This window comes from Hylaeus anthracinus, unplaced genomic scaffold (genome assembly GCF_026225885.1).
Source record: "Hylaeus anthracinus isolate JK02 unplaced genomic scaffold, UHH_iyHylAnth1.0_haploid 11989, whole genome shotgun sequence".
Classification (NCBI taxonomy): domain Eukaryota; kingdom Metazoa; phylum Arthropoda; class Insecta; order Hymenoptera; family Colletidae; genus Hylaeus; species Hylaeus anthracinus.
The window spans coordinates 14,504,110-14,520,655 of NW_026534337.1; the positions used below are offsets into that span (position 1 = coordinate 14,504,110).

At 48.0% G+C, this 16,546-nt stretch overlaps 1 protein-coding gene across 4 annotated transcripts in view; it reads left to right on the plus strand.

The window, feature by feature from the left end:
• LOC128887472 (irregular chiasm C-roughest protein-like) overlaps positions 1-16,546 on the plus strand; it is a 216,414-nt gene that overhangs the window by 47,221 nt on the left and 152,647 nt on the right. For 3 of the 4 annotated variants that reach the window (XM_054143412.1, XM_054143410.1, XM_054143411.1), the window contains exon 3: positions 9,187-9,319. In XM_054143412.1, coding sequence (XP_053999387.1) covers positions 9,187-9,319 — 133 coding nt within the window. Of the gene's footprint in view, positions 1-9,186; positions 9,320-10,340; positions 10,393-16,546 lie in introns of those variants that run through there. The other variant, XM_054143413.1, reaches the window with a different exon arrangement.

Below are 16,546 nucleotides of genomic sequence, written 5' to 3' on the forward strand. Positions count from 1 at the left end.
TGTATACAATTTCGACTAATTGATTTACGACTGTGCCGATACGGGAAGTAAATCTATTTCCTCGATGGAAGCGAGACATATCTAACCCAATTGCGATATAAAGTAGTATCGGTCAAAATTGATCCAGCTTCGCGAGTGGACAGTCGAAGATAGAGCTGAAAGTCCGGGTATTGTCTCTTACAGGCGCATCGCGACCCTCGAGCTTTTAATACTTTCAACGTTAAAGCTTCGAAAGGAGTTTCCCAGAACGCGTTTCTTCGAGAGACAATAACGGCCCCTCATCCCTGTTCGAGTGGAGACGTTCGCTCTTCTTCGCGTAGCTGGAACATCGCCGTTGATTTTACGCGGATCGATGGCGATGTTTGCTCGCACAGCTACGGAGGAACACCAACGCTCAAATTATCTCTAGCAGGGCTTAATTTCTGCGCGAATACATTTCTCCCGATTTGTAAAAGAGCTCTGGCAACTCGGTAATAATCCGCAGCGTTCCCAGCGCGTAAGTACATCGGCATTAATAAAGCCTATGCCAATACGCGATGCCAGACGGAGGGTTATATATACGTTCGCAAAGTACACGTCCGAGCCGGAATCATTGGTCACGTTTGAAGGCAGTGGAATAATATTGACTCCGTGAAATTGCGAAAGTCGTCTGTTAATTACAGATTTCAACCGCGAAACGCGGCAAAGAACGCGGCTGGCCGATGAGTCGAAAGCTCGATCATGGGGATGAAAAAGAATGAAACGGATGAGAGAACGATTATCGCTATTACACGGTGGGAGGAGAAAAGGGTAACTGCGTTGGAAAATTTTTAATTTAAAAGCTCTCGCTTCGAATTGATAACAGAATGATCGAGGTAAATTAATTCTTGCTTTCGAGACGGAAAACTTTTCGTCTTCGTTTCTTTGCGTATCGTTCGAACGCGAGGAAACGATTATCACGATTACACGGTAAGAGAACCGTTCGAAGCAGGGCGCTAGAGAATCACATCCGAGGATTATCCGAACGTCGGAATGCCGGATGAAATTTATCCAGGCCTGGGCAATAGGGAGTCGAGCGCACGAGGAAATATGCAGTTAGAAAGTAACAGCGCGCATGGTACCGAGCGACGACAAAATAGCTCGATTAAGAGGCTATAACCTTACGGAGGAAAAATATATTTCCTCCGTAGAAACGGCGTTATTGGCAATCATTCTTCCCCTTCGGCCTGCCAAGCCTCGGAAATGCGAAAACGCTCGACCGATAAAGTCCTCGTATCAGGAATGCGAAATCAAACGTATCGTGAAATAAAAATTGCTGGTCGCCGCACCACAGTTCGACGGAATCGTTGAATTTCGGACGTGCATCCCGTGAACCGGGATAATATTTAATTTTGGTAATCTATACGCATGAAAATAAATATTTTATTTTGATAATCTAACGCATAAACAGGCGAGATAAAATATTTATTTACTATTTACCATTCAAAATACTATTTTACGCAGCACTGGTCAAGCGTCTCGCCACGCGAAAGAGCCACGAAGAAAGAACACGAAATGGACACGAAAACGTAACGCGTACCACGTATCAGCACGCGTTGTACCAGGTATCGTTTTTCCGCGTATTTTATTATTTCTCCGGTTCCGCGCGCTTTTCGATAAATATCGCGATGGAACGAGACTTGTGATCTGGTTCCACGGTTCTATTTGTTCCACTACGTTACCGGAGCCTCCGCGACGGATTTCGAATTATCAGGCTCGAGTTTATAATGCTATCGGAAAACACTCCGACTGCTCTGGAAATCCTTGCGTCTCTTATCGCGATAAAGTATTACCTACTCTTCTGGACGCCCAGGTATGGATACAAATGCCGTATTTTGCATAGAAATCATAGAGCTTTTAATTGAAATGAGATTTCTATTAAAAACCAGGACCTTTCGAACCTTCATTCGTCTTCATTCGCGACGTACATTTGGATGGTATATCGCGAGGTTCACCCAGTACGTAACGACTCGAAGGCGCCAGCGAAATTATACGCGATAGAAAGGCCAACGGACTTGGCATCGAACGAGTCATAAACATACTTCGAACTTATCCCTGCGACGTTCCTCGATTCAATTTACGTTCGGATGCCTCGCAGAAGTTCCGTCTGGCATGATGCCACAATGGCAATATGTCCGGCCATTTTTTCCATCCCCTCGGCACGGTTCCACCCCTGAAAACGTCCTAGGCAAATACGACCGAAGCTTATCTCGAGGAGCGTACTGCAAAAATCCGGTCCAAGAGACGAGACCACCCTGACCACGTCTCGCTACTCGCCCTCCGCCCTCCGCCCTCTCGCGCGACCCGCTCGCGAGTAAAGCGATTTCGAGGCGTGACCTGGAATTTGTCCGACTTTGGAAATTTACTCCCGTTTCCGAGAAGAAAGATCCGCCCGGATAAGGAGCTTTAAATCTGGCTCGCAACACGCGGCCTCTGTAACAAATTGTGCTGATATAAATTCGCTGTTTTAATAGGCGCGGCACGCGATATTTCATCGTTGTCCCGCGGAATACTCGCCGACATTGTAAGTAACGCTTTAACGAACCGACGATTAATTTATGGGTCCGCCAAGGAAGCTGAATAAAAGATGAGCGAGCCGGGCAACGCGGACGGAATCATTTTTGTAGACCGAGAAGAAAGGGCGCAAGAGAATCGACGACAAAGTTAACGGTGCCTCGGTTGATTCTTGCTGCGTCGCGAGAGATCCAGGTGTACGGTGCATTCGATTATCTTCTTACACGGTTTCTGTTTAACCAGGAAATGAGAAGCGTTTTTATTTTTTCGCATCGTGATCCATAGTGCCAGGAATCAATTATCTTCGTTCAGCGTTTCCTTTAAATCTTAAATACGAGGAAATAAAAATGTATCTCTCTAACATTGGGCAAAAGCGATGGTTACAGTTGGGTGTGCGTTCGCGTCGACGAAGATCTATTAATTTGTGGAGGAGATCGCGTATTCCTGTCATCGCGCGATGCAGTTCGCGGAGCGTTGAATGAATTTACGAGCCGCCACCCGAAACGACGCTCACCAGACTCGGAAAGAAGTCGTTATCGTCCACGAGCGTGGCTGTTAATTAAAAGGGCAACGTCAGTCCGACGAGCGGGGCTTTCGCGCGTATTAAGTTATCGAGCTAGAAACGATCGTATTCGCGCGGTTGCGTGGTCACGTTCGAGCGTACTGTTCATCAATCACGATGTTTCTCGGATACGTTATCGACGGGAACATTGAGCGCGAGTGCCGCACACCGCGCTTCGCGGGAGCCTCAATTATTTTCACACTGGTGTACGCACGGTGGTCGACCGCAATCGCGAATCGATCTTAAACGCGTCGACGTTGGAAACAACGGGCGGCGATCAGTCGATGAAATCGTCGGACAATCCAAAGTGCAGCCGCTAATGTATCGAGTCACGTTACTAGTGCCAGCGGTTACGCTAGGAGAACGTTGTTATGTAAGACAGCGCCACCCTCGAAGACAGAGTTTTAGAACGGGGTCGAGGAAGCTGAATCGTTCTCATCGCTGTTCGTTTTCCCAGCTCGAGGGTGCAGTCTCAGCCAATTAGGTGCTCGTTTCGTAATAGATAGCGTCGTCTTAACTATTCCGATATGTAAAGTGTAAATTTACTTCCTAGAGTTTTGTTCCCATATCTAACAACGTTCTCGAACAGAAGCTTATTAATGTCGCTTGCTGGGGTCATTTTCCACGCCCTTAACGACCACGGAAGCCGAGAAAAACAGCAGTGAAAACGGCGACAGAGGTTCGAGGAGGTACAGGAAAACTGTTTTCAAAGAAAACATCGGAAACATGGGGAAGTCGTCGGGGACAATAAGCAGTTTGAAAATTTAAACCGTACGAAACGTTCGAGCGTCGCGAAGCTAACATTAAGCCGGGGAAACGTTGTCGCTCGAAGTTTCTGTAATATTTAAGAGGAAGCCGGGCTCGGCTGAATCCGCGATATTTTTCCCAGAGACAACATGATTTCTCGAGGAAAGCACTGAAGTTCCCTGGGAAAATTCTCCGGCGCGAGGCGCGCTACTTCCGTGGACTCGAAAGTATGGAGGGATGAAATGTCGCTGGGAGAAGTATTTTTCTCTCGATATCGCGGCGGAAAGTCGTCGAGACGCTCGCAGCCCGTGCCAGCGACCTAACAAGCGGCGTTAACTTGAATTTTCTCCCGACTTAAGTGAACAGTCGGGTAATTTCAAATAAAGAAATCGATTTTCCCGTTTTTCCATATTTCCTCGGAGATTCGAGTCCTGAGATTTTTATACCGAATAATTGTGGCAGTATACGAAAAATTGCTTCTTCGTTAACACTGTTTAACATCCAACCTTGAATCAACGACTACTTCATTGCCACAGGAAATGGAAAAATGTTTCGTTGAACCACGAGAAATGAGATGCGCGCTTACTCGTGTTCATTACGATCCAGTTATACCGTTTCATAAAAACGAACGATGAAGCCGCAATTTTCGGACGGAAGTAGCAGCGTGTCTCTCGAGGGACCTGGGGGAGTCCTCGAGAGAAGACATTAAGCTAGATTAGAAAGAGGCGCGTCTCTATTAAGCGAACAGTGATCGTGGCGCGACGTCGTTACCCGACGCCGTTACTTTCGGGTAATTACTCGTCGTTTCGACGCGGTTCATCGACTTCGAGCCGTTGAAACCGATAGCTGGATTGCTGGTCGATTTCCGAGGGGGCCGTGGTCGATATTCCGTCGTCTAGTAAGCGCGACAGCAACAAACTTCGAGGTCGCCGTCAAGGATCGATCCGTTAATACGGTACATTAGAAAATCAATTAAGTCGGAGTCTCGCTTAATCTCGTGTCCGAGGATTTGCTGGTAACCTTCCAGGAGAGGCTCTTGTCGCCGAGAGCTGACGGTTCTCACCCGTTTGGGCGAAAAAGAGGAGGGACGAAGGGAGGCCAGGACTTAGTCTCCCTCCTTTCCAGTATCCTATACATTTTTACGATCTCGCAGGAGTAAGACGCGCAGGCGCTGTTAGGCACTTACGAAAATAGAGCAAGGGAACCGTTTCCTTCTCCCAATATCTGGTGGAAAAAATAACCGTAAGCGAAGAAGAAAGAAAATAATAATTAGCTAAGTATCCGTGACCCTGAGTTAAAATGTTTCTCTCGAGAAGACCCTCGCTTATGAATACAGCAATCTTACGATTATTTTTCTTTCTTTTTTTTCTTTTTTATAAAATATGAGAACATTCCGAGCATACACCCCTGAAAATTTGTTTCAAATTTGTGTAGACGCCAAACCGATACTAACAGATTACGAATCGTTTTTTTTTTTTTTTAGAAGCCCGTGGATATTTTTTATGTCACTTTGCATTATCGAATATTCCTCTTTGGACGCCCGATATTCCTCCGAAGTGGCAGGAATTTTTCATACGAGACGAGCGTTTTAATCGAAAACTGCGATGCACGTCATGGACTGGAAGCCGATCGAAAATATTGACGATATTCATGAGGATTAATTTCAATTAAGGCTGGCTGAAGCCGTGAACTGCAGAGGCCATCGGGAGGGTGCGTTGCAAGTTTGGTTCCCCTGTCGCTCTACGTACTCCCCGGTCCTGATATCTCTCTCTTCACATCGCAGTGCTCAAACTTTGAAAATCCACCAGGCTGAGTGCACCATTACGGATTAATATCCTCCCGAGGAAGCACGTAACCTCGCAGTACCGTTCCTCGTTATCACCGTTGGTTACGCCGAACGAATTGTCGTCGCGCGGTTTCCAACGCTCGCTCTTGGAATCCTTCGTTCAACCTTGGTCACTTTTCAGTCGGAACCAAGCGGAAACGATCCAGATTGCCTTCTCCTTTATTCAGACCCGTTCCTTCGCGGTGCCACGACCGTACAGGCCAGACAAAATAATATGAACACCGACGGACGTTGATCTAATTATTCGACACGTCGAGGAAGAGCATTGATATTGATCTCGATTTCGTTCATTTGCGCAGCCTCGTCGACGCACAAGTTTTGTAACATTCCGAAAGGCTATTTTCTTCGGGAAGCGATCCAGGCAAACGCTACATTTTTTCGAACGATTACTTTGGATATTTTGTTCAACTTCCTTGATAGACTCCGTTAGAACTTGCGAGAATCCGGGGGCGCACTTTTTTCTTAATAACCTGTCCGTGAAACTTCAGAAGTTACGGCCGATGTGAAAATTTGAATTAAAAATGAAACTCCTTAAAGCACTCTGGATATTCGTACGGGAGCTTGGTCAACAATATCTCTGTTTATCTTTTGATTTTGATTCGTGGACAGCTCGAATCCTTTAATTTCTCATCGCTTTATCTCTCAAGCTCCTTTCCCTTCTCATCCCTTCGTGGTCCCTGCATTTGCAACTCTGAACCACAGCTTGAGCAAAGCTAGCAATTCTGTTTCCTTTGTAGCATTCTCCGTATCATGGTTTAATGCTCTTATTGGATACTATCCCGATGCGTACAATAAATGACATTATTTATCCACGTCTCTAGAGTCTTTCAAAAATTCCGTACCACATAGCTGCAAATGTTTATTAATTCCACCGATGGTGGCGTCGATTTTCCAATTTGCGTTCACAGAGGTAACCACAGAGGTACGACGCAGTGTTATCGTATATATTTGATACACCGTTCCGTGTGTTGACGCGTGCCGTATTGTATGTATTATTTCTATGGACTTAACGAAAACGTTTGACACCATTGACCGCAACCTGTTGATTTCCAAGTTACTTTTTTCGAGTCCGAGTGTTACAACCTTTCCTCGATCGTATTTTTCTTCGTCGCTATTGTTTTGTTTGCAAAGTCATCCAATGGCTAATTAAGTCCTGGAAACTTTTCCAAGCCCCGCGATTCAACTTATCGCTCTCTTGGAGAATGAATCGATTACATAATCGTTATAAAAATGGAAAAGTATAGAATTCCAAGCGAAGCAGCGATTCCACCCCCGCTAAACCGCTCGTCCCCTCCCTGTAGCCCTTCGTTGCTGTCGCGTATGAATGTAAAATATTCAGCGTCGTCTAGTTCCCGGTTACGGGGCAGTATTCCCTTCAGACGGCGTGTAACGTCGACGTAACTCTCGTTATCGTCGTCGCCGCTAACGCTGGAGAGTTTCCTAGCGGCGCGACGCGGCGGGCCCTCCTGCTCGTCAGGAAAGTCGTCGACGTTCCTCCGCATGCACGAGCTCGCTTACTCTTCTTCTCGCGGACTCATGCCGCAGGATCGCGTTGCGCTTGCGCGCCGTTTCGTCTGGTGCACCGCACGCGGTCGAACGACTCGAAATGCGTTCAAAATTACACGACCATTTCCACCCCCGCGAGTCGGACGCGTTCCGAGCCGAAGGTAGCGGACAAGTATCCCCGCCGCGAACACGGGCAAATATTTGCCAAAGGCAAACGTTTACCCTTCGGCAGAGCGAAACCTAAGCTCCGAAGACATATCGCGCTTAAGGCAGCGCTATTATACGAGCAAACGTCTACTCAGGCCTGTTTGATATTCCTCAACGTCCGAGAAGACGCTCGCCACCGGAGCTCATCTCTTCAGAGGTCTTAGACACCGGTTATCCCTCGCGCTACCGACGACAACTGCACGGGATGATGCTGACTCAACTTGTGTGACGTCTTTGCTTAGAGATGTATGTACTTTAAGCTTATATCCGGCAAACGAGAAGATCGATTCTCGTGCCTCTCGAGTAGCGACGAAGACGAGGGTGCAATCACTCCTACGCGATACATGGGTTTCCATTCGCTTCGATTTTACAAAATTCCAAGCAACCCCCGGATGGTGGTTTACTATAAATAGTCCACCTTGTAACGCTATTTTAAACTATAGAAAGAAGCGTTGGCGATGGAAGCTATCTTCAGATCCCAGAGTGACGTTAATACAGTCAATAATGAAGTGCGGTGTTCCAGCATTAACGCGCTATCGAATGACGCGCCGCAGGGCAGGCGTCGATCGAACCATACTCGATGCCCGCGTCGCGGTTGCTTCGAAAATTCGAGCGTGTACAGCGTCGCGTTTCCCGTAAATCTTACGGCGAGCCACGTTAATCCGGATAGCAGGTCGTTTGTGCCCGTCGTAGTAGTCGCGGATCGTAGAGGTCTCTGCACCCACGGCCTTCGTTAACCCGTACTTACGTCCGTACGTATTATACGTACTTACCGAACATTTCACGAGGATGCATTCCCGCAGGTGCGCGAGGCGCCTGCGCGAAACCCACCGACTCTCGTCCTCCCACCCTTCTCGCTCTCCCGTCCGTTCGGATCTGGTGTATACCCCTCGCTCTCTCTTCTCCCACCCAAAGAGCAGCCCGCCACGCGACCGTAGCCCCCACCAGAAGCGTGAGCGTGTGTCACGCTCCGGGTAGCTCGGTGCGTGCCCATTAGGAGGAGGGGGTAAGGGGCGCGTGTGCCCTACGCGATTGCAACGGAGGGGGTACGCTGCGCGGTCGGTGGTGGGGATGCAAGTACGCTCGACGGAGAACTCGCCACTAGTTTCGTATCAACTATCGCGCGACTCGGATGTAGGGTCGTCCGCGCAAGGTTCGCCCGCTCGTCGTCGACGTTCCTGCTTGGTGAAAACGACAGATTCGAAAGGGCTGAGAAAAATTCGTACCTCTCTTCGTTCCGCCTCCCGCTCGTGCGCGTATCTCGATCCGTCCGTGGAACGCGCTCCGTTTTGTGCGTAACCGGTGTGCTCCGATCCGCGAGTCTCGTGATGCTGCACGCTGCCGGACGAAGATCGTCGAGGCTGCTCGTCACCCTCTCGATCGCTTCCTCCTGACAGTTGTGAGCCTCGTGCGTCGTCCCCGCCGATGAGATAGTGGTGCGCTTTCGGGACGATGTTGTCGCAGTGATAGTGGATAGAGGTCTGCCCTTGGCACTGACGGATGGATCGCGGGATTACGTCGCGGAGAAGCGATCCTCGCGAACAGTGCCCACGTCTAGCGAGAGAGTGAGTGATAACAACGGGATAGTGTGCCGCGGTAACTGAATATTGCGCACGTGTGACAGTTCTGGCCAGGGTGCCCGGGCCAGCGAAGACGGTGGTTAGACTCGTCCGTGCGTGCCTGTCGCGGGATTACATTTCAGTGTCAGAGTTAGTCTGGTGTGCCTGTTCGCGACGACCGTGCCTCGTTGAGCAATGTTGATGTAGTGCGTTCGTTTGATTAACAGTGACGATCCACGGATTCCTTGTCGCGGACACCATGGATTTCTCTACTCTGGACGCGATGTCCATGCCATGCTCATCTGTGAGGGATAACGCGGATCACGCGAGGAGAGAGTCCGAATGCAACGAAACGATAAGGTAAGTCTTTTCGAGACTTTAAACGCCGTCATTGAACTTCCGTTCGCGAAGAAGCACGGCGTACGTCAAGGACCCATTCCGTCCTTGACCTAGCCACGGGACTTTAAACGCGGATATAAGGTCGGGCTGTCTGTTATGAAAACACTCTCAAAGCGCATCGACGCTAATGGCTCACTCGTGCTTTCCAGTGACACCACCGTTTCTAAAGGCTTCTGTAGGGGCGCTAAAAAGCATTGTCCCACAGTCGAGGACCAGTTGCCTGGATATCAGCAACTCCGTACAGATCTCACGCGTTTTTGGGAAAAGTTTGTCGACCAAACACGCGAGTGGTACAAGTGAGCTCTGATCTTAATACGTGGACGTAGAAAAGTCGGGGTAACGAACTAGCCGTCCTCGTGTTTACATGCACGTGCTGGCGTGGCCGAGGAAAACCAGGCCAGCACGTCAGGCGTCGCGAAAAAAGCAGAACCGCGTAAACGCGAAACCGCCGTCGGTCCTACGGGTGAAAATACGCGCGAACGTGTTTTCTGATGACGTTACGCGTGTTCGTGGCGCGCGTTTTAAATTATTCAAGACCTGGATCGATAGTCCACGGTCGTCGCGATACGTGACTTCAGACCTGAGTACGCACAGCTCGGTGGGAATGGGTTTTCGGTGATTCCGGTACGGAGACGGTGGCGAGATAAATGTAAGGCACGCATCGTTGAAGTATCGATCCCCCCGAATAGGCGCGCTGGATAGGAGGGAATTAAATGGCGCACGAGGGAATTTAATGCCATTAGCCCTGCGAAGAAATTTACGCGGTCGATATGAAAACGTTGTACGCCGTTAGATACGCCGTCGGCGAGACGTGCTTTAGATCGTCGCGCGGTGATTAACGGGCACGTTAATGCGCAGCATATAATTAACGAGGAAAAGGATTTGTCGAGAACGATTCGACGACGTTTCTTTCCGCGCTGTTGAAGAACATATGGAGGTCGAAGTTACCAGATGTTCGGGGACGTCAACATCGGCTAGTTGAGCCATCTGTGCGGCTACTTTTTCTACATAGGAAAGCTCGGGCAACTTTGCAAGTTTGAATTTATTCGTACTGTAACGCGAGGCTTCGAGAATTTTTTAATATGAATTTAATACTGTTCCTTTCTCTGCAGCAATTTATAATTGCTCACGGATTGTAGAAGCATCCTTGGGTTACTTGGACAAGCGTCGCGGTAATCACTCGTGTGTCGCAGTACCTGTTCGCATTACGCGAAGCATCCCATTCAATTTATCTTCGGAAGAGGCGTTGCAATCTCTTCTTCGCTCCCGGCGAAAATTGCCTCTCGGTTGGTCGACCTAGATTTTAATAAATTTCAAACGTGGCGACGGTCCTTACGAGGATTCGCTCCACGACAATCCGCATAACTTGAAACGACCCTTGACAACTTTGGAAGACTTGGCTCGTATCGAGAGAACGTAGCCTATACGGTCCAGAGAGCTGAAACATTTTATCCACGACATGTCAGCTCCGCGGAAGATTCCCTGTAAACGTTTGTCCTATCCGATAACTATTTAAGTATTTGCATACATTGAAGAAGTTAACCGCGCGGTTGGGTGGAGTTTGAGCGTAGGTATTCGGAGAGTTGCATTTACGTGCGAAGGAACACGAGTCCGATTTTGTACCATATTCCTCGAACGTTTCCCTTTGCAACTTTGGGCTTTTCCTCCGAAGACACGTACGATTCGTTTCTTTTTAAATAGCGTTATTTCACTTTTTCCGAATGTACCATTTTCCACTAACGCTACAAGCGTGGAATTCGATACATTTTTAATTATTGAAAATTTTCAAAAGAAAATTCTTGAAAACTCAAGTATCAAGCTGTGTTCCACCTCTCGAGATTCGAAGTTACGTCTTGCACGGGGAATTGAGCGACAAGACGAATCTTTCGCGGTGGTCGTACCTAGCAGGGAACTTGATAATTCTCAAGAAACTTCAGCGAAACGAAATCTCGAGGGCAGAACAAGATATTCGAGGCAGGGATCGAAAGTTAGGTGCAATCGAGATCCAGCGATTCTCGACGGAGGGTTAATTCGTGCTAATAGCTGAGGGAGTTTCGATTCGGACGTTGGATTTTGGTCTGGTTCGCGCTCCGGCGGGATACAAAGAAACGGATACGATGGACCGTTGCACGCGGAGGATTTCTGTATTCGCGTGACGTCAAAGGCGGGTCAAATTTTAATTCCGAGCGTTCCACGGGATATTAAACGCCGTTTCAACGAGGGTTCTCTGTAATCTCGCCTTAAAGATACAGGATTAGAGACGAGCGTCGAAAAATCCACGGGAAGTCTGGAATAATTTCCGAACAAAAGCAACGCGAAGCCAGCCGGATGCCCGTCGGCGTCGGAGGCGTCTCGTCGGCTAGGTTCGCCGTTTTTACGCGGGGCCACGAATGTCAATGCGTCCTCTGCGTGTCGCATTTCCCTAATGCTCGAAATCCTCGTGACCTGGTGCCTCGTAATCCGAGCGTGTATTTTAATTGGCTCGCCGCGGCTACATTTTCCATGACGCGACGTGAAATAACGTCAGAGAAGATGTAACCTGCAGTTTTAACTCCTTCGTTACGCGACCTCCGCGCTCTCCCCGTCTCTCTTTTTCTGATCTCTTTTTATTTTTTTTTTACCAACATACGAATGCGCATGCATGCACGCCTACACACACGAAACGGTCGAAGCTCCCAACGTTCGCGTTTCGTAATCCTACGTTTTTAATCGTGCCGTTGCGAAGAAGATTCTCGCGCTACCGATATCCGCGAACCCTCGACGCGGACGCGAAAATGAACCAACGAAGATAACCCAATTTTCGAGAGCGCCAGTTTTATCGACGCGCTCCCCCCGCCGCATTAGTCGCGCCACTCTGCTCTATCTTGGCCCGAGCGTATTGTTTCCTGGCTGCGATGATAACGAAAAACGCAGCAATTGTTTCTGCTTTCACCGAGCCAGTAATTGTCTAGAACAACGTTTTCTCAACCGTGCTCAACGTAGAAACAGGTAATCGATAATTGGAAATATAAAGTATACTATTTCGTCGACTTGGTAGGTTTCGAGTAAACGAATCTTTATCCAACTAACCGCGGTACGAGATTTTTCCTAAACGAATGTGAAAAGGATTAGCGGTGAAAACGGTTGTTTTAGTGAACTTTCGCTGAACTGAAAATTCCATTTCTCTTTACTCGCCGAAAACAATGGAGTGCATAAATGACGCGTATCACCCATTCTTAAATTTCGACAGATTATTAAAATTACTTTATGACAATATTTCTCTGGAATCTGCAGGACTGAAAGTACCCCGGCGTGGACTGTTCGTATAAATTCGTTTTTCGACGATCGTGTTGGCGTTAATTAACGAAGTTTCGCTAGACCCTGTACAATAACAGCCGCTGAATGGACAGGCGCGTATCGGGTTCGCATTGTTCACGCGTTACCATTTCAAAAAAAAAAGGAGGAAAAAAAAACGCGTGGATCGTATTTTCGGTGTCGGAAGTCCTTTTGAGTGCGAGGCGTTCAGGGTGTATTATTCGCTTTAATTCGAAAATAATGAGATGCGACGTGTTTTGCGCGAGAATCGACGCGACATCATTGCACCGGGTCAAATACACGCGCGTTGGCGGAGCTCGCATCAATATTTTCATTTTCAATCGAGCCGATTCGACTCACCGCGGCGGATTGTTTCCTATTTCGAATGGAATTACAAAAAAAAAAAAAAAAAAAAAAAAATAAAGGAAGAGAGGGAAAAGAATATAAACGAGAATCGGAGGGAAAAAAAGTGGAACGAACGTTCGCGGTGCGCGAAGGGGAATGGGATATTACCGCGACATTTTAACGGCCAACAAAGACCCGTCTCGGGCTGAAAATTCCAACTTGGATATCCTCTCGTTTCGCGAAAGTACCGACCGCGGGGCTGCGTTCCCCCGGATACGATCGCGAGGAACGATACCGTGGGGCTTGAATTACTATACTAGAGCTCGCGAACCGTACCAATTTCAAATCGAAAATAATCCTTTTATTTCCCGTGGCCGCGGATTCGATGGGGGCTTTCCGAAGCGAGGCACCGGAGACCCGTCAGCGGTGTCTCCAGCCCGGTGGAAAAATAGACGCGATGGGAACGCCGGTGTTTCACCAATGGAAAAGTCACTTTTCGAATTGAATGCAAAAACAGGTACGTTAAGGTCGCTTCTCTTGTTCGTTGAACGTATACATTGCCCTGGGAAGGGTTCCAAACGCTTCGCGAACGAAACGTCACTTTTTATAACGATAGAATGCTTAGCTACTTATTGTTCTATTATTTTAAAAATTACCACTCGCAAAACAAATTCGATTTCCGATACGTACGTTTCGAGACGTCACTTTTATTTCTCGTTTCGCGGAACGTCCCTGAAAAAGGCGCTTAGCGTCGCGCAGAATGCGAAGGCGGGTGTTTCTCCTAATAAAAGAAAGGGAAAAAGAAAACACCACACGGTGTTTTGCGGCGTTGGGAGTTTGACCCGGTTCCACGAAATTATCCTTCCATTTGGCAGCCGAGCTCCGTTTCGCAGTAAAAGCCCCCGAAAAGAAGGAAACTGACGTCGTCTACTCGGAGGGGGGGTTCGCGTTCCATCGGCACGGGAAAGAAGGAATCGTAAAGAAGCATACGTTGTCGTAAAACTAACGGTAATACGGTGCCGTGGTAATTTTTGGTACAGACCGACGGCCCGCTGTCTTCTTATTTCGTGGCCTGGTTTTTATTGCGCCCCCGGCGCGCGGCGAACCGTGAAAATCTACAAAAGAAGGAACGAATCGACGTAGCATGTTTCTCTGTTCGACCAGAGAAATGGATGGAATGTGCATGTGCGATCGTTGAAACTCTCGATTCGAAATCATGCGCCATCTCGTGATGTTGATCCCAGGGTTTCTAGGTTCCTTACTGACCTTAAAGCATGTGTACCTGAATCGTTGTTCTTCTTCGGTACAAACTTCTAATGGAGCGACCACGATCTATCCGCAACAGATGGAAGAAAAACGCCAGAATTAGGATGAAACTTTCATAGCATTACCAGAGCAGTATAACAATAAAATAAGCGAGGGCGAAAGTTAGTGTGCACAGTGTAAGAAGAGTTATGTCGAAAGTGTAGATAATTTTTCACTTCCTCTAGTAGTTTACTAGTTTTCTGTATAAAAATTCTGAACGATTTGCTTATTTTTGACGTTCCAAGTAGAATGCCTCCCGTCGTCGAAGTTTCATTGTCCGACCAAAGAGAGATGGAGACGGAGGTAGGGGGTGCTATGGTCGAAACTCTGTCTCGAAACTGCGCGCTACTCCGCGAAGCGTTATTAACGGGGCTTTAATTCACCTTCACGCGTTGCGTTCAGACGCTCGCGCCAGTTCTCCCGTCGATGTCGATGAAACTGCAGAAACTCCGAGAACCCAGTCGGGAAGCATTACGGCCGATCGGATAAACGAAATGTCACTGGAACGCATTTCAAACTAGCGTGAATTATGCACGAATTGGAACTCGATGCGCTCAGAAACAATCCCACGGAATGTTTGGGATCGCGAGTGAATTTCATCGAAAAAATCGATCGAGGGAAAGAAAATGGCTTCGAATTTTTGGTCGACGAATCAGTTTTTGGAGTGCTGAGGAAAACAGGTCGAGTAATAGTTTTTTGACACCTTGACAGATTGAAATTGTGCTTGCCCCTTGCGTTCGTACACGTGGTTTCATTTCGAATTAAAGGGAACGCTGGTATTCAGAGGAATGACGATTAAACGATTCTTCATCGAAGATGAGCACTCGGAATATTAATTTATGATATTGGTATAAGTAATAGGCTGTTCGCCAGGAACTAGGCGAAATTAGGGACCAGTTCTCTCGACTTCTTGAAATTGCCTTTTTTAACGTCGTCGATCGAATTTCGCTGTTCACCTATCGCGATCCCGTTGTCGGATATTTCCGGTCGCGGGGGAACGTCGAAGAACGGCGGAGAAAAGGAAATAAGACGCTGAGGAGGGGCTGGGATATCGACGGGACTGTCGAAAACATTGACAAAGACGGGCGCGTTCGGGCGAACATTATATTATAGTAATTCGGGCGGAGAGTCGAGGAGGCAGCAAACCGTGGAACGCCACGTAGCGAGAGGGAATCGTACCGATCTTTCGAACCGATTTGTCGGCGTAAATTCTCACCCTCGAAAGAAGATCAGGGGTGCGCAACTAAAATGTTTGTCGTTGGTTTTGATTCGACGTTGCTTCGGGTTCCCTTTAGAAATAATTACATACATAATTCGTACTTGAACCGTAACAACGAGACATAAATGAAATTAGTGAGTCGCCAGAGACCGAACCTTACGCTAGGGTCAACAGAGTCGTTCGAATTCAAATCAGGCCACGGGTCAAATTAAATTCTAGGGTATCGTTGGAGTAGAGGATGGTATCGTTTACACGAGAGAAACGAAAGAACGGTCGGCGCAGGCAATGGAGTCCACGTAACTCTGGATGCCAGCGACCCACCCTCTACTTTTCACCCTTGGCCCGCAGTTGACGCTCCTCCGTCTGCCGTGGTCGATCGATTCGCTAAAAGTAAATAAAATTCTCCCCTTCGCCGGCTCGGAAGCAGCCCGCGCCAGCGTAAGTGTCAGTGTTGGGTGTAATGCAATAAATCAAGGCGTCGATGGAGAGCCGAAAGTCATCGAACAAAGTCGGCCCAAGTAATTCTCCGTTCCGCTTCGTGGTTCGCTGAAGCGAGGAACGTCTGTACGTTTCCTCGACAGGTCCGCCACCGATCGCTGTAAAATCGCTCGTGAGGCTATAGAAATCGATCTCGCTCGGCTCTCGGTGTTAATAGGGATGTTCGGAGACGTCTACCTCTGAGCGACGTTTATTATCGTTTACCCTTTGGTCTGTGATGCTCGAGAGGTAGACAGACGTCGGAGATATTACTTTGACGCTTCGAGGATCGTAGGACACGCGTGCTCGCCAGGGAACAAAGTTCGGCTCGTTCAAGGCTGTATAAACACCGATCAAGGGCGATTTATGAGATGGAATCAGGATTTCGAGTTGTTTGCGTTTGGTCGGAGAGCCGACTTCGAGTGTCGAGTAGGGGAAAAAGGGTCGATAAGTTGGATGACTAAATCGACAACTTCATCCCTTCAGGTTTAACTGTCGCGAACACGGATGGGAAAAATTCTTGCACGGACAAACATTCAACTTCAATA